The sequence below is a fragment of the Engraulis encrasicolus genome, chromosome 10, assembly GCF_034702125.1.
Source record: "Engraulis encrasicolus isolate BLACKSEA-1 chromosome 10, IST_EnEncr_1.0, whole genome shotgun sequence".
In the NCBI taxonomy this organism is placed as follows: Eukaryota; Metazoa; Chordata; class Actinopteri; order Clupeiformes; family Engraulidae; genus Engraulis; species Engraulis encrasicolus.
In genome coordinates, this window is record NC_085866.1 from 4086147 (window position 1) to 4107366 (window position 21220).

General features: G+C 43.6%; 1 protein-coding gene across 2 annotated transcripts; it reads right to left on the reverse strand.

The window, feature by feature from the left end:
• Positions 1-1150: 1150 nt before the first annotated feature.
• Positions 1151-21143, reverse strand: nol9 (nucleolar protein 9). 2 transcript variants are annotated; one of them, XM_063207869.1, is made up of 13 exons: positions 21082-21143; positions 19259-19852; positions 18091-18313; positions 16770-16900; positions 16210-16357; positions 15266-15365; positions 14221-14318; positions 12430-12591; positions 11312-11570; positions 10585-10699; positions 8799-8976; positions 5961-6094; positions 1151-1824 (listed from the first exon to the last, which is right to left on the reverse strand). In XM_063207869.1, exons 2-13 carry the CDS (start codon positions 19814-19816, stop codon positions 1684-1686), a joined length of 2247 nt encoding a protein of 748 aa, XP_063063939.1. In that variant the 5' UTR covers positions 19817-19852; positions 21082-21143; the 3' UTR covers positions 1151-1683. The 2 variants fall into 2 exon arrangements, with proteins under 2 accessions (XP_063063939.1, XP_063063938.1); XM_063207868.1 differs by lacking the exon at positions 21082-21143 and adding an exon at positions 20630-20941.
• Between the last annotated feature and the right edge of the window lie 77 nt (positions 21144-21220).

The window sequence follows — 21220 nt, forward strand, 5'->3', positions numbered from 1 at the left end:
ATGGCGGAATATGGAGAAGATCCCCCTTTTCATGTATGAAAAGTGCAAGTCATAAAGAATACTTAGAATTTGATGGTGGTGGTAAGTATTCATGAAAAAGGTAACATTAGTGAATGGGCAGCATGAATTCTGGTAATAAACAACTAAAAATCTCACACAGTGCACCTTTAAGGACAAAGACAAACTTCAAGACTTTTCTGCATAATGAACACCCTTATTTATTTTTGAACTATTTTTTGTATTATTATCATTATTATTTTAAATCTATCTATACAGAGCAACCTGGAACATGAATCTCCCCTTGGGCATAAATAAAGTTTAAATCTAATCTAATATGATCTATTAAGAGCACATATTTGAATGCTCTGGAGTTTTGCAGCATACAAAAAAAAAAAAAAATCAAGTTTGCCAGTGAAGCTACAGGGTGAAAGGGGTTTCTTTTTTTGTGTGGCACAGACGTCAGGTAGAGTAACGGCATTTAATACCCATAAATTAATTAGTAATTTGTGGTTGGTATGCTGCAATGAATATGCTTCTTAGATAGCCCACTAAAAACAAAGAAAAAAGTCCATACAATAGTAGCACTGTCTGTTTTTGCATTGCCTGACGTGTGCTACTGCTGAAACATCACTGCCCTGACAACTTGTGTGATACTTGGTGTTTTTGTTTGCAATATCTGCATTTCACGCCATCACTCACTCATTGCGGTGAGATTTGATCCACCGCTTATCTTCAACTGTTGGGACTAATTAAAAAAGGAATGTGTATGGCCATACCGTGGCGTCGGATCCCTGCCCAGGTCATTTGGCATTCCTTCCCCGAATCTCTCCCCCAACCCATTTCCTGTCCCGCTCACACAACTGTCCTATCAATAATAAAGGCAAAAAAGCCAAACAATATTGCTCATCTTCAACTTTTGGGACTAGATTAAAAGGGTGTGTGTACAAGGTGCGTACTGCAGTGAGAATGTGGATAATGATGTTGGTGAAACATCAAATAACAAACATCGTTTAACAATCATTGTGATGAGCGGCACCCTATTCCTAACACCTCGACAAGCCCATTAGAGAGAGACCCCAACATAAATGGTCGTTTCCTCAAATCAGATGACACAGCGGACTGAAAATACTCAAAACATATTCTACCACTCAAAATGAAGTTTATTTATTTTCTTACGAAGGGGTAAAACAGTTGAAAGGTGTACAGTGCCTACACGCAGCAGCAGGCAAAAACCATGACCTATATTATTAAAAGTATTGAAACGATGATAGCTAGTATAAACTCATTCCACCATTTGACACCTCTGGGGTCTATACCAAGATGCTGGCCCATAATCTACTAGAAGAGCCTGGAGTCCTCATTTGCTTCAGAAAATAAGGACCCAAGGCTCTTCTATTAGATGATTTACCTCTTAACTTAACCTGCTTTACTCCTGCACCAGCTTCTTAGTATAGGCCCCCGGCTGGTTGGCTGGTACAGTCTGAACGAACGCATGGGCGGCCCAAGAACCGCATGGCCAGAGCATAAATAAAGGCAATCCCTTACAGTGCCAACAGGGGCGCCGTTGAGCTGAGCTCTCCTTAGCTCACATTCAGAGGCAGGAAGAAAAAAATAGTCTCTGCATCCATAAAGAGAGTCCCATACATTGCTGACATTCAGGTGGGTACCCATCCTGGGGGTGTGTTACATCTTGTTTGCAGTTGAATTGGACTGCTTGACAAAGCTTGGTCTGTAGAGTCCTTTGAAGACGTGGACCTTGCCTGCTCCGGTCAGCTCAAAGCTGTAGTCGGTGGTCACATATGGCAGGTCCCCGTCCACTCCGCCCTGGAAAAGAGTAGAGTAGAGTATAATTTATCAATACAGAGGGACATTAAAGGTGTCCAGTAGCATACATACATTAATACAGGAAAAAAACACACACAGGCATTAGTATACACACATCATTACACACATATTCACCATACAGCACACGCTTACATACATTTAGCCAAAGTCAGATCTCTCTCTCTCGCACACGCACGCATGCACACACACACACGCACACGGAATAAGGAAGCACTTCTGTCTGTCAGAACATCAACACCACATTTCCATTCACACCAGACTTAATCCTATAATCGCTTAATTATGTGCTCCTAATATAATCCTGATGACTTGGGAAATGCAGTTGATGTTTGCCATTACTACATCATGACATCATCGCACTACTCTTTAGGTATGAACAGCCCTGACGTGACGTGACATTAGTGCCGGAAGTAATTGACTTTGTATGGATCAGAAGGCAACAAAAGCAACAAAAATGTTAAGTGGCGACAAGAGCAACAGCAACGACAGTAAGCTTGATGGTAATAATGTGCTACGACACATTTTGGAGACAGCCAATTGGAATGTTGCAATGCTTGAATTCCGCTTTGTTGTTTTTGTTGCTGCTGGTGTGAAGATGTCCTGTGAAGCCTTCTAGACTTCATGTAACTTTTGTGTCCTTCGTTGTGTTTACAAGGATAGTAGGGACTTTTATAAAGCAACTTCGCAGCTGACTAAGACCCAAATCAAGCTCCACATACTGTATAGTAAGTCTGAAAACAAACTATAACGAAACAGAGTACACAGCACATTTTTAAAGGAATATACAATTACCGGGATATTACATCGACATGAATTCATAGGGAATCTAAAATGTAAATCATGGCAATACAGTAGATTGACAAAAAAAAACACACTACCTTGGTGCACCCTCATCAATAGCCTACATCATATCTAAAAATTATGGAGATCTACAATTATGTAAAATGGTGTTAGCCATCTTACCAAAAGACGACAGACAAGACAAAGCTAAATGTATGAAATGCATGAATGTTGAACTTGTGGGAGGCTCACCATTCAAACGTTGGTCTTTCTAACAAACACACGACCTGACCTGGCCTTTGCTTCAGCATCTCCTTAACCATTAGCCTGTTGATGTTGTGTTTGCCTTGATCTTGGCTAAGTCCACAAGGTCAGAGCTCAGCTTACCCTAGAGACCTGGCCAGGGTTGTACTGTCTGGGCGAGGGCCTGGGAGGAAGTTCTGCTTTCAACTATCATCACATTTATTTGATCACATGCAACAGTTTAGTAATAAAGTTTGCAAATTATGGTTCAAAATTGTTTTTTTGCAGCATTAAAGCATTTCTAGAAATATGCTAATTTCCTGCCTCCCCTCAAGCTTAATAATTGAGTTTTACAGTTCCCCTGTTCTTTCAGCCATTCTCTGACTGGTGACACAACTTGTAACTCCAAGATAGCATGTAGCATTGAACCGAATGGTACCAACTAACAGCTAATGGTCCCATTCAGTTTAATGACACAGTATATGCTAGCTTGGTAAAGTGAAAGATAGAACTGAATAATTTAACTTGAAGGGAGGTGAGAAATGGGTACATTTCAAGAAATGGTAGACTGCTCCTTTAAAAAGTGATGATGGCGCGGAGTGTATGGGTATCTCTTACGAACCTACACTACAGACATTGGATGTTCACTGTTGTATAGACACACAGCTCTTCAACATTTTCCGCTCCTTGGCAACGTGTGATTGTTTGAGCACAGCAGAACGGCAAACAAAAACACAGATCATCATTATCATCTCAGTTAATTCAGGTAAAGTAATGATTTTGCACCAATTTTCGACATGCCTGAGACATGTCAGTCCGGTCTGTGGTTGTCGTAAGCCCCAGCACCAGCCAACTTGCAATCATGGTTTTTCCCTCACAGACCACTACTGGGCGGGACAACAGGCTGCTCCTCCGCCATGTAATAAGCCATAATCATCAGCCATGTAACCAGCTACCCACTTAGGACTCAGAAATGTTGCATGGTGTCTGTTTAATGACCCGGAGTGCACCGGACAACCCTGATAGGTACACCTAAGCCAGGGGTGGGGATGTCCTCCAAGGGCCGTACTAGAAACACAAACTAGGATTTCCCCCTACATTCTAGGCCTATATTGAAGATGGCCAGCTTTAGAACAGACCAGAACACTACATCCCCTGAAAATATAACTTAATTATATTGCAAATGTCATTCTTAAGATTCCCTTACAAAACAGGTCATATTTCACGTGAAACGGCATAATATTGAAATTATATCAGGGGCCAGATAAGACTGCCTCAAGGCCCGCAGACGACCATCGAAACATAGATCCCCTCCCCTGACCTAAGCAGTGTGGTGCTGTGGGAGTACGATGTATAGAATCTTCAGTTTGAAGGTGTGGGTTTACGCCCGATTTACAACGGCTATCAGCCAATCAGAATCGAGAATGACTCGAGGCTGCACAGTGTTAGATTCTGATGTAAACCATGTATCGTTTTAGGTAGTCAGATATGTTGCATGGTGTTGACGTAATGACCTGGAGTTCACCGGACTACTCGATGTGTACACCTAACCTAAGCAGTGTGATGTTGTGCGAGTATGTTGTACCGTGACCACCTACCGACTTAAAGACTCAAAACATTGCATAGTGCTGGTTTAGTGACCTTGAGTTCGCCGGAGAACTCTGAGAGGTAACACTAAAGCCTGGTTTAGACTCCTTCTGCAACTGCAGGAAACGAACTGTCAGCGGGGCGGTGGCGGCAGATAACGGACAATTCAGCCAGGGAGAAGTATACGTTCATCGATGCAAGGGGTTGTTTCAGCTCTGCAGAGGGAGGCGTGGTGGCTGTTTGTGTACGTAATCTGCCGCCACCCCCCGCTGACAGTCCATCTCCTGTAGTTGCAGGAGGAGTCTAAACCAGGCTTAGGCAGTGTGGTGCTGTGCGAGTGCAGGTGTATGTACCCATCTTTCAACTTAAAGGGTAATTCCAGCCAATTTCAACATGCAGTTCTTTGCCCACGCTGTATTTATTCTGCTCAGCCTCTTTTGAGATCCCAGGGTGTTAACTGGGGACATGGCTTGTTTACACAGTGTCTGAAACGTCTCAACATACTCCAAACATCATCCTAAATGTTATGCAACATAAACAGACACCTTACAACACAGCACTACCTTTTTGGGATGATATTTGCAGTATGTTAAGACGTCTCAAATACAATGTAAACAAACCATGCGGCCAATTAGCAGACTAGGGTCTGAAGGTCTGAACAAAAAAACATCTGTGTCTTTGGGTGTCGACAATTCAAGGATAGTGTGAGTCGTTATAAATGCATGTTGAAATTAGCCGGAGTTTCCCTTTAAGAAATGTTGCATAGTGATGGTTTAATGGGGGCAGCCATCTCATGCACATTTTATGCAAGCCATCACCAAACGCCACAGCAAGAGAAGAAGAAGGATGGGACACTCCTTTGCAGAGTTTGGGGCATCTTACTCTAGATGCTTTTTGGTCTTTTTAGACTTTATTATGGACAGGACAGTATGAGAGGTAGACAGGAAGCGAATGGGGAGGGGGGTCGGCAAAGGACCCGGGGTGGGAATCGAACCCGGGTCAGCCGCATGGCAGGCGAGAGCCCTACCAGTTGGTCACGGCAGGGCCGGCCGGGGCATCTTACTCTAATAGAATTGTTTTGTGCTGTGTTGTGCCTGAATAGCCTAATGTCAGCTATAGGGGTGTAACGATATCGAACCGAACCAACGTACCGTACCAAAAAGACCTGTACTGAATCGAACAGTGCTGAACCGAAAGATTGAGTAAAAGGCTACTCTGTTCATGTTTTTACATTATGCTGCCACTACATGCAGAGGCTCGTACAGAACCCTGAGAGAGGGTGTATCGTTCGAGGGTGTATCGTTTGTATTTTGACAATATTTTGGTTAAATAAACAACATACTGAGGAAGAAAATGGTTTTCCATTTGGTTCCCATATACTGTACCGAAAATGTACCGAACCGTGACCCTAAAACTGAGGTACGTACCGAACCGTGATTTTTGTGTACCGTTACACCCCTAGTCAGCTAAGTATATATAATAATGTTTGTGTGAGTGTGATGTACCTGTGTGGTCATCAGGGCTTTGGGCAGGGAGATCTCTCCCAGCAGCAGGCAGTTGACCCGACTCAGGAGAGCAGGAGGAACCGGAGTAACCAGGAAGTAGAGACCACGGATCATGTCCACTCCTCTCAAGACACCTGCCACACCACACAACACGGGGGGAGGAGGAGGAGGAGGTTAGATTGATGAGGAGAGAGAGAGAGAGAGAGAGAGAGAGAGAGAGAGAGAGAGAGAGAGAATGCAAGAGAGAGACTATGAGAAAGACAGATAAAAGTGAGACAGAGAGAGAGAATGCAAGAGAGAGACTATGAGAAAGACAGATAAAAGTGAGACAGAGAGAGCGATTGAGAGAGAGAGAGAGAGAGAGAGAGAGAGAGAGAGAGAGAGAGAGAGAGAGAGAGCGAGCGAGCGAGCGAGAGCAAGATATAGAGAGAGAGAGAGAGAGAGAGAAAGAGAGAGAAAGAGAGAGAAAGCGTGCGCGTGCACGCGCGCGAGCGAGAGAGAGAGAGAGAGAGCAAGCGTGCGAGCGAGAGAGAGAGAGCGAGAGAGAGAGAGAGAGAGAGAGAGAGAGAATGCAAGAGAGAGACTATGAGAAAGACAGATAAAAGTGAGACAGAGAGAGCGATTGAGAGAGAGAGAGAGAGAGAGAGAGAGAGCGAGCGAGCGAGAGCAAGATATATAGAGAGAGAGAGAGAGAGAGAGAGAGAGAGAGAGAGAGAGAGAGAGAAAGAGAGAGAGAGAAAGAGAGAGAGAGAAAGAGAGAGAAAGCGTGCGCGTGCACACGCGCGAGCGAGAGAGAGAGAGAGAGAGCAAGCGTGCGCGCGAGAGAGAGAGAGCGAGAGAGAGAGCGCACGCAAGAGTGAGAGAGAGAGGCTGACAGACAGGAAAACTCGTTAAAGAACGGCACATCTGGGTTTTTTTTCCCGCAAATATTGTGGCTGCACAAAAGATAACCTGTTAGAAGAACCAGTAATCAGTCAGTCATGCCAAACATGTGCAGCAAACGACAGAGGCCACATTTCAAACATTTCTGCAAAATCTGCAGACTGCTCGCTCACTGAGGTCTTGAAGGAAACCCAAAGATGAGTGGGGCGGGGTAAAATAATCGAGTTAATCGATAATCGATCGAATCGAAATTCACATAATCGATTTACGGGGCACAAAATCGTTTTTTTGGTTCTTTTTCTTTTTGTTCTTTTTGTTTAATTTAGGTATATGGAAAATACCCAGTAGGTATTAGTAAATTAGGCCTAGGCCTACTTATTACAAATTAGCAATCTGTTAACACGGTCAAGCCACATCCCTTTGACAATTTTATATAAAAATAGGCAACAGCATCTTTTGGGGAAACCCTGGCACCAAGAAGGGAACGGATTGAATCAGTTCGGAATGAATCGAATTGAATCGTAATTAATCGATTCAAAGCCCTAAGAATCGAAATCGAATCGATGCAGGAACATGGCTGCGATACCCAGCCCTAAAGATGAGACCAATTAGCATTACATTACAAGTCAAATGTAATGTACAAGCCCTGCCATGGCTCAAGGGTTACTGCACTTCTACACAGGCGAACCCGGGTTCGATTCCGGCCCAAGGTTATTTACAGACCCTTCCCAGTCTCTCTCTCCCCACTCATTTTCTGTCTGTCTCACTGTCCTATCTGAATTTAAAAAAGAAAAAATATCTTTAAAAAAATAAAAAATAAAGTCAAATGTTATGACTGAGTACTTGGGTTTAAATCTGGTAGGTAGAAGCTCACCTTACTTGATATTCAATGTCAGGTGAGGTAAGAGGTAACAGTTTTTTTCCAAGACAGTAGGGTAGGAAAATGTCAAAATGTAAGTTACTGCAGTTACGCCATCCCCTGGGGACCTCATTTCACAAACATGATTACGTGACTGTCAGCAGGGCCGCTTACAGACTCCTATTCACCGTGACATAGCAGATATAAATCAGAGGTAAAGACTACATTCTCGACATGGTCCACCACTCAGACAAGTCACCTCTCTGAACTTTGAATGAACCACGTACTCCGTTCACGGCGGTTTCACCTTCTGATGAATACAAACATGTTAAGTTATATCATTCATCATGAATCACTCCTAACTCCTACAACAACACTTACCCAGACCCTGCTACTGTGGCCTAACGGTAGGGCACGGGGCCACTAGGCCGCCGACTCGGGTTTGATTCCTGCCTGTGTCATTTGCAGATCCTTACCCAACTCATTCTCCCCACTCATTTCCTGTCCCTCTCTCAACTGCCCTATCAAATAAAGGTATAAGAAAACAAAACAAACAAAGGCCCTAACGTGGTGCCAACGGTAGGGCACTCGTCTGCTACGTGGGCCGACCCGGGACTCTTCCCCGTCTCTCTCTCTCCCAAACGTTTCCAGTCTCTCTCTCTCAAACTGTCCTGTCACTAATAAAAGTCTAAAAGACCACAAAAAAATAAAAAATAAAAAATAAAAAATTATATATATCTTAAAAAAACGGTAACACTTTATTTTAGGGACGCATCCATTAGCACTAATACATACAATGTTAATGCCTGCATAAGTAACTTGTAAGGCATGTACTAAGCAGACGCTAAGGCCTACTAGGTCCTTACTAAGGTTAAATTGGTAATAAATGCCTTATTGTGCATGAACAAGACATTTGCGAATACATGCCTAACCAATTTCATTTCATTTCATTTCATTTTCATTCAACAGTTTCATTTTGCTTTGTACATGCCTTACAAGTTACTTATACAGGGACATTGTATGTGTTAGTGCTAATATCCCTATCCCCCTATATCCCTAAAATAAAGTGTTACCAAAACAACACCACCACCACTTACCCAGGCCTACGCAGGAGCAGATGGGAGTCTGAGAGAGCAGCACTGGGCCCCCGCGGCCTCCCGCCACCTTCTCATCCAGGCAGCAGAGCCCCACCAGGCTGGCGTTGGCCGCGTACAGGATGTGCGTCGGAGCCACCTCACAATGGGTCACGCCCACCGCCACTGCCGAGAGGGGCACCTGGGAGAGGGGTAGGCATTAGAGGATGGAAATTAAATCGAATTGTATCGATGTATCGGAAGTATCGGCCGGCGATTTAATTGAATCGCATCGTATCGTGGGGCATTCTTAGAATCGAAAAGAATCGAATCGCTGGCCCCTGTGCAATGCCCTAGCTCCATAACACAATAGTAGTGGAAAAGTAATTGGAAAAAATCGAATCGAACCGAATCGTATCGTGGGGAATTCTTAAGTATTGAAAAAAAAATCGAATCCCTGATTTGATAGTGTTGCCAGATGGAAAATGTTGAACTATCGTACCAAAACTTTATCATTTTGGGGGGCTTTTTTATTGTACACTAAACAAGTGGTTGTTTCAAGGCAACTAAATGAACTGAATGAAAACTCTGAAATTATCATACATTATTTGTTTTTGATAGAACAGAGGACAAAATGATGGTACAAGTACAATCGTTATCGTATATCTGGCAACACTGACGTTTATTCACATTTATCCATTGAGCCACGCATGGAGGCCGCACTTAACAAGTGTTCAGTCTAGGGATGCACCAATACCGATACTGGTATCGGCTCCCGATACTGCTCATTATACTCGTACTTAACAAGTGTTCAGTCGTACTGCGACTAGACTTTCACATCAAGCACTGAGAAAAACTGACAAGTGCACATACAGTAATAATAACAATGGCACCGATAACAGCTTTCATGAATCACTGCACACTCATTGACATAATTTGGCTGTTTTTTTTATTTAGTAAACAATGTGTTTCGCTTGCGCTTCGTTAGGTTCGCTTTTTATGACATTCGCATACCTCCTACTTGTGAATCACTCATTCCACCTGTGGGGGGGTATGCGGATGTCAAAGTGAAACCGACAAAGTGCAAGCGAAACACGTTGTTCACTAGGGCTGGGAATCGATCCAAATGTCCTGGATCGATTCGATTATGATCCAGAATGTTGCAATCTGATTCGATCCACGATCCAATTCGATTCAATTCAATATCGATCTTTTGTATTGCTGGTTTGTCACTTTAACCCATTTATACCTAGAATTCTAAGACCGACTATAAAAAACTAAATATCTCAGCCTTTGATGCCCACACAAACATGAAATGCCTTGGTATGTGAGAAATAAGTGGGAAACTGTGAAAGAGAGCTACAGGATGTGGTTGAGAAAATAGCGCCTATAATGATCTACAAAAGATCGATCCACAAAGTTGTGAATCAATATTGCCCTTTTCGAACACAAATCGATATTGGATCGCGATTCGATCTTTTGAACCCAGCCCTATTGTTCACTAAATGAAAAAAGCAGCAAAATGAAGTACACCAGTGTGCTGTGACTCTTCTTGTTTCCCTTGGGTAGGGAAGTGGTCTTTAGATCAGAGGGGTGCAGGTTCGAATCCCACCCTTACCTTTCCCTATTACCTCCCTCCATGGCTGAAGTGTCCTAACCCCACATAAATGTAAATATCTATAAGTTTCTTTGAATAAAAGTGTCAGCTAAGCTTATTGTCATGTAGTGTAATGTAATGTAGCGTAATATCATTTGATGTAATGCCATGTAATGTAATGTAATAGAAGGTAATGTAATGTGATGGTGGTACCTGGTAAGGTGTGAAGCAGTGGAGTGGTCTGATGACGTTTGAGTCGGGTGCCTGCATCTGGCTGAAGTATCCCATCAGAGCCAGGTCTCTCAGCTCATTGCTGCGCTGGTGTCGCCTTCAGAGTCAAATATAAAAAAAAGAATTCTTAAATCATGAAGGAATGAAAAAATATATAAAGGACAAATATAAATACGCATTAACTAAACAGGTGGAATTAGGGGAGAAATCTGAGGTAAAGTTGACTTTGGGCATGTTAACCTGCTAACCAGAGATATGTCACCACTGGAGAGACTATGCTGTGCAATTTTATAAGAAATATGATGTGAAAAATCTCCACAAAATTAAATAGCATATAACAACCCATTAGTAACAGTGGAATGCTATGGGGTAGCTTAGTACTGCGCTCCTGCAAACATACTACAGGAACTTGTTAATGCGTCTTAACCCCTTTCCCACCTTGACTAACAGAGGCCTCAATCAAGTCTGAAATCAGCCTGAATACTGTACTATAAGCCCTGCTAACAATTACTCGCTGGAAATGGCGAAACTGGGTTTGTTCGACCAAACCGTGGCTCTGACCGGACTGCACTGCTATGCTGGCGACCCAGCTTCGATTCGATTCCGGCCCGGGTCATTTGCCGAACCTTCCCCATCTCTCTCTCCCCACTCATTTTTTGTCTGCCTCTCATTGTCCTATCACACAAATAAAGGCATAAAAGCCACTCACATCTCCCCTGAGGAGCCTGCACCCTCAAACTCTGAGTGGACGCTGAGGAACGCGTGGCTGTGGGGGGTCTCCTGGAACTCCTCTTGTCCCAGCCCCGCGGGGGGGTGCGGGGCCGGGGGGTGCGTCTGCCAGCCGTGAGCGGTCCTCAGGTACTCGGGCGTCAGGGCGGGACACTGAGACGTGCTCCCGAAACTCAGCTGCACCACGTGGGTCACGGAGAAGAGACGCACCAGGTCCACCAACAGCTGGAAACCAAGACCTGAGAAGAGGAGAAGAAGAGAAGAGACAGAGGAAGTTAGAAGAAGAAAAAGGGAAACAGCGTCTCTAGAGTACAGTACCACCCGGAAACGTTGCGAGTTTGCTCCCTCATCTAAAGCGGCGTACACACACAAAGCTAGCTTTTCGCTTGCTCGCCTACTCGCCACTCTTTCGTGGAACGTTCACTGAAAGTTCCCGCGGCTTTAACTGCCAATGAACAGGCGAGAAGTACCGAACTCTGCATTCCAATTGGTTACTCGCTTACTCGCCTCGCTCGAAGATAAAATATTTTCAACTCGGAATCCGCCCACATCGCATCGCTTGTACAGTGCTCGCCTACGAGTCTCGCTGGAACACATCGACATTCTATTGACTTCATCCGCTGAGCGAGTAACTAGTAGCGACGTGTGTGTACGGCCCTTTAGGCAGCATTTCAATATGCGGACTTCCGTCCTCCCTTGCTCACTTGCCTGCTTGTGACCTCATGGTGATGTCACTGATAACAGAAAATTAATTCATTATCTTGCAAAAGCACAATTCTAATGTGATTTTCTTATTTGCAATTGGGATGGTGAATGACAAACAGTCCCCCTAAAAAAATTGTGGCTAGGCTGACAGCTGGGAAACTTTCTTGTTTTCTCCATGGAGGCGGAGCCAGGAGGCAGGGTGAGGTCACAAGCACAAGTGGAGGACGGAGGTCTGCATATTGGAATGCACCCATAGCCATAAAACCTTTCTGCTATGTCTCTGCTGACCTTTGACCCAGCTCATGGAGTTGAGGATGACGGGCATGTCATACTAGTGAATATTAGTTTATTACTTAGTAAATATTCGGCCAATGGCTACATGCGTCTGCTGACCTTTGACCCAGCCCATGGTGTTGATGATGACGGGCATGTCTCCGCTGTGGTGTCTCCAGAGGGACTTGAGGGACTCCAGGTAGCGGTCGAGGTCCGCCTGGCAGTCCGCCTGGCCGTAGTACACCATGTGGCGCGGCTGCAGCTGGTGGGTGAATGGAGGACCTGAAGCACAACAACATTTTAAATAGTTAAAAGGTGGGGTTGCAGGTATGACATCACGTTGGGGGAACTCCCCCAGGATTCTAAGGTTCTACATACACTCCTATGAGCCTGCGGAACCCCCAACATGATGTCATAATAGTACATTTTCTTAAAATGGTTAACCTGCAACCCCACCTTTAAAATCAGCTCGATACAAAGGCCAGGAAAGGAAAAAAACCGAAGCCTACTTTGCTTCTGCACTTGTTCTTCTGTATATTTCCTCTGTACTTCGTATATCAGGGCTATTCAAATGGCGGCCCTGGGGCCAGATGCGGCCCTTGGACAGCAAGGTTCTGGCCCCCCACAAGTCCCTTGAAATACAGAATTGTTTTTTGTTTTGAATTTAGAGATGAAAGTATGGGTTCCATTATCGTGCTGAAATGGGACACGGGACATTAAAATGCAGGAAATTACATCTAAGAAATGCAAAAGTTTCTGGGGGAGGACCCCCAAACCCTCCACTTCAATGAAGTCTCCCATATTTTTTTCATTGACAGACGCCAACCATAATACATACGTAAAGTTCGGCCCCTTAACTGGGAGGAATTTGAAAAACTGGCCCTCGTTAACATTTAATTGAATACCCCTGTCGTATGTGCTAGTGATGTTAGCTATGATTATGTCCTCGATTGTAAGTCGCTTTGGTTAAAAAGTGTCTGCCAAGTGCAATAATGTAATGTAACATAATGTAAAATGCAAGGCCATTTCATTTGTATAGCACATTTCACACACAGATGCAGTCCAAAGTGCTTCACGAAAAAATGAAAAGTAAGTCAAATCAAAACTATATTATCAGCTTTGCTTTAAATTTCTTCACGTGAACTGGACAAACAAAAAGAAATTTAAATTACGCTTCTCGCTATTCCATGTGACTCGAGACAAGACAGACATTTGGGTGCAAGAGACAACTCGGCATAAGGCAATGAGAGGTGTTATAATTACAACCCAGCCAAAATGTAACGAATATAGCAAGCGCAGGTTAACAACCCCCAAATGTTACAGTGAAACCAGTTGTTCACAATAATTATTATATGGTGTGACGTCATCGGTCGAATGCTCCATTCATTTCAACGGGGCTCCCCAACGTTCGCACGTCTGTTATTTTTCGATAACGGACGGGTTGGTCTATAACAGACCGCTGTCAATGGCAACAAGACTTTTCACTGCTAAAGCGACTTTTCAACAAGACTCTAATCAGCTGCTGTGATAGACAACACCTGTTGTCCTGGCTACCTAGCTGTTGCCTAGCGGTGTTCCACAACGGCACTGTTTTGTTTTGCGCAGCAACAATCTTTTGACATTAAAAACTATAATAGACTTAAAGAAATGTCCCCGCCATGTGTGAATCATTTAAGTATATCCATATAATAAGCGGGTTAACTTTCGGCGAGTCGGTCGCTTTGTGGAATAGCAGCACTTCAGAGAGAACAAGACCCCTCTGCTCCGCGTCGGGGTCTAAAGATTCTCTCTGTCGTGCTGCTATTCCACGGTAGCGACCTTCTCGCCGAACGTTAACCCTTACTTAACTACTTACAAGAAACATGCTGTTTCATTTTAGGTTTTTTTGCTTTGCATAAAATGGACACCTACCCAGAAGGGGTTCTGTGACTACCGTCTGTGACAGGCATCCAGGAGGAGTGAACTCCGTCTGGCCTACATCACACTCCAGGTACTCCACACTCGCCGTGCTGCGGAAAAACATAACAATGACGACATTTTTGTATTGGGCATTCCATTGAAATGCATTGCAAAATGCATTTTTATAGAGGTTTTAAAGTATGTTCTCAAAACATTTGAATGGCAAGAATTCACACATAGATGATAGGACCTCTTAACAGTCAATTCCAGTATTAAAATGCAAAAAGTGGATATAGCGTTTTGGAAAAGAGCTCTTCAATTTATATATAATCCTCAGCAGTGATCACAGGCCTCTATACATTTCGCAGCTTGAACATTTATTTAAACACTGAAGTATTTCCCCCATTACGTAACAAGGCAACTACATCAATGCCATATATTATTATTACAAGCCTTTTGAAAGGACCAGGGACTAGGGTAGTGGCGTAGTTCACAATGCTAGGACAGCAACTACTATGCAAGTCCATCTAGCACACATTGCCATAATTAAAGGGGTATGCCACTATTTTGGGGCTTAATACAGTTAAAATCGTTGGCCAGGGTTTATATAGGTGGTAAAGTGTCTTATTTTTCATGTAAGCTGTTGTCTTGTTTTAAGACAAGTTAAAAGAGGGAGCATGTCGCTAAGCTAGTGAAAGTCAATGGATCCGTGTAGCATGTAGCAATGCTACACGGATCCATTGACTTTCACTAGCTTAGCGACAACTTGGAAAATAAGACACTTTACCACCTTTATAAACTCCAGCCAACGATTTTAACTGTATTAAGCCCGAAAATAGTGGGATACCCCTTTAGTTTGACATCAAATTTGTCCTTGAATATTCTGCTAAAAGCTCATATCTCCAAAGATGGCTGAATGGGTGTGGCGAGGCAAGAATGTAGAGCAGAGTACAGTAGAGTATCATATATTTTTCCCCCGAGGGAAATTGTGATGTAATGATGGTATGAGCATTTGTAATGATGTGATCATTGGTGGATATGCGTTTGTGCTCCTTACTGATTTAGTAGGCTGTTGATGAGGTGGCGGACGAAGGTAGATTTCCCAGAGTTCTTAGCACCGTACACCAGGATTACTGGACAGCGATCCCCTTCGTCATCTGTTGAAGCATTTCAGAGTTACAGAGGCAGGGGTGATAGAGCAGGGAAAAAAGTTCAGGCTCAGGATTTTTTTCCACTAACGACGACGACAAGATACTGCATAGTGACATAACGTAGGCCTATTTTGACACATATTTCAAACATTTAATTGCCTGTGTATGACCATTATTCAAGACTGATAGTAAGAAGAAAACCCTGAACCTGTAACACTTTCTGAGATAAGAATAACCTATTGGCTAATTATTATCAATGTTCTTGTTTTTTTTTTTGCAAACTCTGTCAAGCCTGAAATCAGGCATGGAGCCTGAATGCTATCAGTCCTGCAGAGGTAATGCATGATGAGAACATTGGGGACATTAACAGCGCAATGAATGCAAATAATAAACCTTAATCACTGAGTAAAAAAGAAAATGTTACATTTACTAAGATCGTACGTTGATGTTCAATCAAAATGTAATTAAGTTAGTTATTATGTTATATTAATCAGTAATATTTCTCGGCGTAATTTTGTCACACCTAGACATTTGAGGCGACCCCATTTGAATTCCAAGCGACCCCACATGGGGGTCTCAACCAGTGTTGCCAGATTGGGCGGTTTCCAGGCCAGTTGGGCTGCTTAGGATGGCCTTCTGTGGGTAAAAAGGGCATTTGGGCGGGTTTTTCAGCCGACTTATACACCGGCCGTAGAAATCAATGGAGTTTCGTTCAAATTGGGTGGGATTTAGTGCTTCCAGGCGGGTTTTGAGCATTTTTTGGGGGCTGGAAATCATCACTCTCATCTGGCAACCCTGGTCTCAACCCCATTGTTGAAAAGCACTGCTATAATCCCTGTGACGTACGCACCTCCCCAGACTCTGACCAGTCTGTGCAGGGCGTCCCTGTAGCTGCGGGAGCTGACCAGGCCCTGGTGTCCCCCGCTGGTGCTCAGGGCCGTCACCCCCACCGCACTCAGGGCCGAGTTGGCCACCGCCGCATCCTCACGCAGCTCTCTCTGGAGACAGGAAACCAGAACGTGTTATTACAGGGACACTGTGCATGAAATGGTCAAAAAAGGTACTGCAACTATGCTGCTCATTGAAACTGGGCTGCCTATTGCCAAATTTGATAGTTACATGAAAGTTTATTAAGTAATAAACACATATTTTCTAGTATGGTCCAAGTATAGTCATTTTTGCAGCTACAAATGGCTATTTTTGGAAATTCAAAATGGCGGACCATGGAGAAGATCCCCCTTTTCATGTATGAACAGTGCAATTTTTCCAGTCATAATGAATACTTAGAATTTGATGGTGGTGGTAAGTATTCATGAAAAAGGTAACATTAGTGAATGGGTAGCATGAATACTGGAAATAAACAACAAAAAATCTCACACAGTGTCCCTTTTAAAAAGATACCAGGCGTACCGAGCTGAGTGCGAAGAGCTCCTTGAGCGTGCTCTGGCTGGTGAGGAAGCGCGTGAGGGAGTTCTCCAGCGGCTCCAGCAGGATCACACACGAGTCAGCCTCCATCTCATTCAGCAGGTGATTCTTGGGCACTACGGAAACACACACGACATTACATGACATTACATCACATTAGCCATTTCAAATGTCGTTCTCATGTCAAAGAAAATAAAGAAAATGCTGCATATTTTGCGCCATGTTTTATTTTTGAAGTAACGTTTCGACCGTCTGGCCAACAGATTTGAACAATTTTCAACTGTCAATTTTACAGCAGATCAAATATTTTCCTGGTTGGAACTGTCAATCAGAAAACATCTGATTGAAAAATACAATAACAACCTTGGCATTGCTTAGCCTATAATTCAGACTTAATGAAGCATTACCTATGCTCAGGTGTTTAATGCAACATTACCTGTGCTCAGGTGTTTACTATAGTACTAATGAAGCATTACCTGTGCTCAGGTGTTTCCTATAGTAATGAAACATTACCTGTGCTCAGGTGTTTCCTATAGCAGTCGTTCCCAACCTATGGGTCGGGACCCCCCTGATGGGTCGCCAAAGATCCACAGGGGGTCGCGGAGCCCTCTTGATTTTAAGGGGTTTCATTTTAAATATATATAGCCCGTGTTGAATAAAAGACAAAGCATTTAACTAATAAATGCATAGAAGCAACAAATTGTAAGTGCTACATTAAACATTTATTCTATATTTGACCAAAGACGAATTGAGGAATAAAATAACTAAAATTAGTTTTCGCAGGAAACAGAGGGCATCTTGTGACTCCTTCTCGTGCGGGCGCTCGCGTGGTTGGGTCACCAAAGCTTACAATAGTAAAAACATGGGTCCCTTAAGAAAAAGGTTGGGAACCACTGTCCTATAGTAATGCAACATTACCTGTGCTCAGGCGTTTAATGCAACATTACCTGTGCTCAGGTGTTTACTATAGTAAGTAATGCAACATTACCTGTGATCAGGTGGTTACTATAGTACGTAATGCAACATTACCTGTGCTAAGGTGTTTAATGCAGGGTTACCTGTGCTCAGGTGTTTACTATAGTAATGCAACATTACCTGTGCTCAGGTGTTTAATGCAACATTACCTGTGCTCAGGTGTTTAATGCAACGTTACCTGTGCTCAGGTGTCTACTATAGTAATGCAACATTACCTGTGCTCAGGTGTCTACTATAGTAATGCAACATTACCTGTGCTCAGGTGTTTGCTATAGTAATGCAACATTACCTGTGCTCAGGTGTTTACTATATAGTAGTAATGCAACATTACCTGTGCTCAGGTGTTTGCGTACGATCAGCTTGGCCTCCTGGCGTCCCTCCCGGCGGTGCTTGGCGTTGAGGGGGCTGTGTGCCAGCGCGGTGATGGAGAGGGGGCAGTGGGAGGCGGGGGAGTAGAGGGGGTACGGCTGCTGCCCCTCCTCGATGGTGAAGCCCAGCACCTCCACACGCCCGTACAGGCAGGTCAGCAGGCACCGCCCACGGAAACATAACGTCTAGAGAGAATCACACACACAGAAGACATAAGCAACTTATTAGTATTAGAATAAAGGCAGGTCAACAGACACCGGCCGCGGAAACACAGCGTCTAGAGAAGAAGAAAAACACAAACACAAACACACATTACAATACAGGGGTGCATTTCTGGAAACCAAAGTTGCTAACTAGGTTAGCTACTTTGTTGGTTGCAATGCAATTTCCCATTGGCAACTATTGAAGTAGCTAACTACTGAGAACCACACTTTCCAGAAATGCACCCCAGGCACGTCAACAGACACCTCCCACGGAAACACAGACACGGAATCTCAAATGGCGCACTTATGCACTTCGGGCACTATGTTTCAGTGTGTAACCAATACGCCATACACACTAAAACATGAACACTGAAGTGCACAAGTGCACCATTTGAGATTCAGGGAGAGTCTAGAGAGAGAATCACACACACAAACACACATTACGATATAGGCATGTCAGCAGACACCTGAGGCCTATACCAAGAAGCTGGTTCAGGTATAAACCTTGCTGGTTAAGTTAAGAGGTAAATCATCTAAAAGAAGAGAGCGCGTGCATGTTTGTGTGTGTGTGTGTGTGTGTATATTTATTGTCCATCAGGTTTGCCTTGTTATTGCACACCGTGTCTGTGTGTGTGTGTGTGTGTGTGTGTGTGTGTGTGTGTGTGTGTGTGTGTGTGTGTGTGTGTGTGTGTGTGTGTGTGTGTGTGTGTGTGTGTGTGTATTTATTGTACATGTCTTGTATTAGTATGTTGGTTTTTCTACAACATGTGTGTATGTGTGTATGATTTTTGTCATGCATGTTTAGTTTAACTACACATTAGAGACTGGTCAAACACAATTTCAAACTTCTGCGCTAACCCTGTTACATAGACAATCCTGACAATACAGTACTTGACTTGACACACTCGACTTGACAAATCTACTTACTTGTCCGGGCTGCATGACCATCAGTGTGCGATTCTTGACGTGGTCGAACTGGGTGAGGAACAGCTGCGTGTCCTCCCCTCCTGCAGGGCATTGGTTCTGTTGCCCTTCCTCCACCTCCGCACCGGGCGCCGCTGCTGCTGTGGTGGAGCCGTTCTGCAGCACCGACTGGGCATAGGACCTCCAGCCCTGAGAGTCCTCCGTATCGCTGTCAGAACCACTCGACCAAGACTTGGCCGTCTGTCCGTTAGCATGTGAAGTCATCGCTTGGGTTTTCCGTGCGGGTTCTGCAGCTGCGGGTGATTGGGTGTTCATAGTCCTACTACTACTGCTACTTGTAGCAAATTGTCTTTTCGTGTTCATGGTGGGTCGTTTCCCACTGTCCCCTGCGCCGTGTTCATTTCTGGCCGATGACACGAGCAGGTTTTGGCCGACCGCCGTGAGAAGCGACTTGCTGTGGCTGGGCCCGTGCTGATGCCATTTGGGGTTTTTGATTCTTTTGTTGCTGCCATTTTTCTGGCCATTTTTCTGGCCATGTTTGGAGCGGGATTTAGCCTTCATGACTTTGGACAGTTCAGTTTGGGGCTTGATGTGCACCTGAGGAATATGAGGTAAAAAAGTATAATAAACAGCATAAAAACAATTTAATGTTTCTCCTGTGTTGACACTGAGAGCGCAGTCATGAGGAAACTCTAAGCAGTACTTCTACTCTGTCAGTCTAGTTTTTCCTCATGTTTGGATGAGACTTCATTCTGGTTAAAGCTGATACTGAAAAGCATAGAGCATCAGTGCTAAACCCAATGCAGGGTACATGCATTTCAATCAAGCTTGATTGTCATATTTCTGCTCTTGCATAATAATGTTGCCAAAACTTTTTTTCAAACAAAAAAAAGTCCGTCATGAAGTGCAAACGTTCATCACAAGGGGGCGCCACAATAATTTACCTGGCTGCCCAACATCTTGCACAACATGCCCAATAATGTACACATTTATATTTTCCACAACCGCAGAGATTGATTTTCAACTAATTTGTGAAGATAACATTCAGACATCAACTGGTTTAAAACTCACAGTTTAAGACAGTAATGAGCTCAGAAAGTGGCAGTTATCTGACGGTATCATGATTTCAGAAACAGAACAAACTTAGCACACAGTTGACAAGGACGATATTTCGTGGCGTAAGTAAACTAGTTCTAAAGGCCTACTTACAATACTCTTTTGTATGTCACTAATACTAAATGAAATTAATGCAAAACTGACAAATTTTAATATAATAACAATGTCTGGGACTAAATGGGACTCATGGCTGTCCAAAAGCTAACGAAAAAAATACAAAAATTAGTTGCATTTTTATCCCCCAAAATGAACACTTACCCGTTCGTCTGACTCAAGGGGGACTTCAGATAGGTGCAACTTCTCTAGTTAGCTAGATAGCTTTAATTTCTTGATTTGTGCAGTACCGCATCCTTACCAACAACGCACAGTCAACATGGTGCCATCACCGGTGAAAACACCTACAGCGTTGGCTATGAAAACTGGGCAACATCTAAACTGTTCAACAAAGAAATGTGTATGTCTATTCCACGATAGCACATATCACTCAAAAATACATCTTAAACATCTTTAAAAATAACAGCTTCTCTACAAACGAGGTACCCATGCTGGGTGCTGTCATATGTTGAGCGAGCGCGGTGGCTACAGACAATGCGCGTCGCCGCGGTTTAATGGGCAACCAAATACAAGTCCGGAGTTTGTACAATTGTACCATAAATAAACTACTTGATTCAAACATGAATATAATTACGGTGCAACTGTAATATACTTACTTAGATTAAATTGGAACAGGGAAAGTATTGAACTATTTTGTTAAACCATTCAAGGGAATAAACCACTGAAAGTAAGAATCAACTATGTTATATTATTGGTTGGCCGTCTTCCTGTAAGTGTAATAACAATCGTCACTTC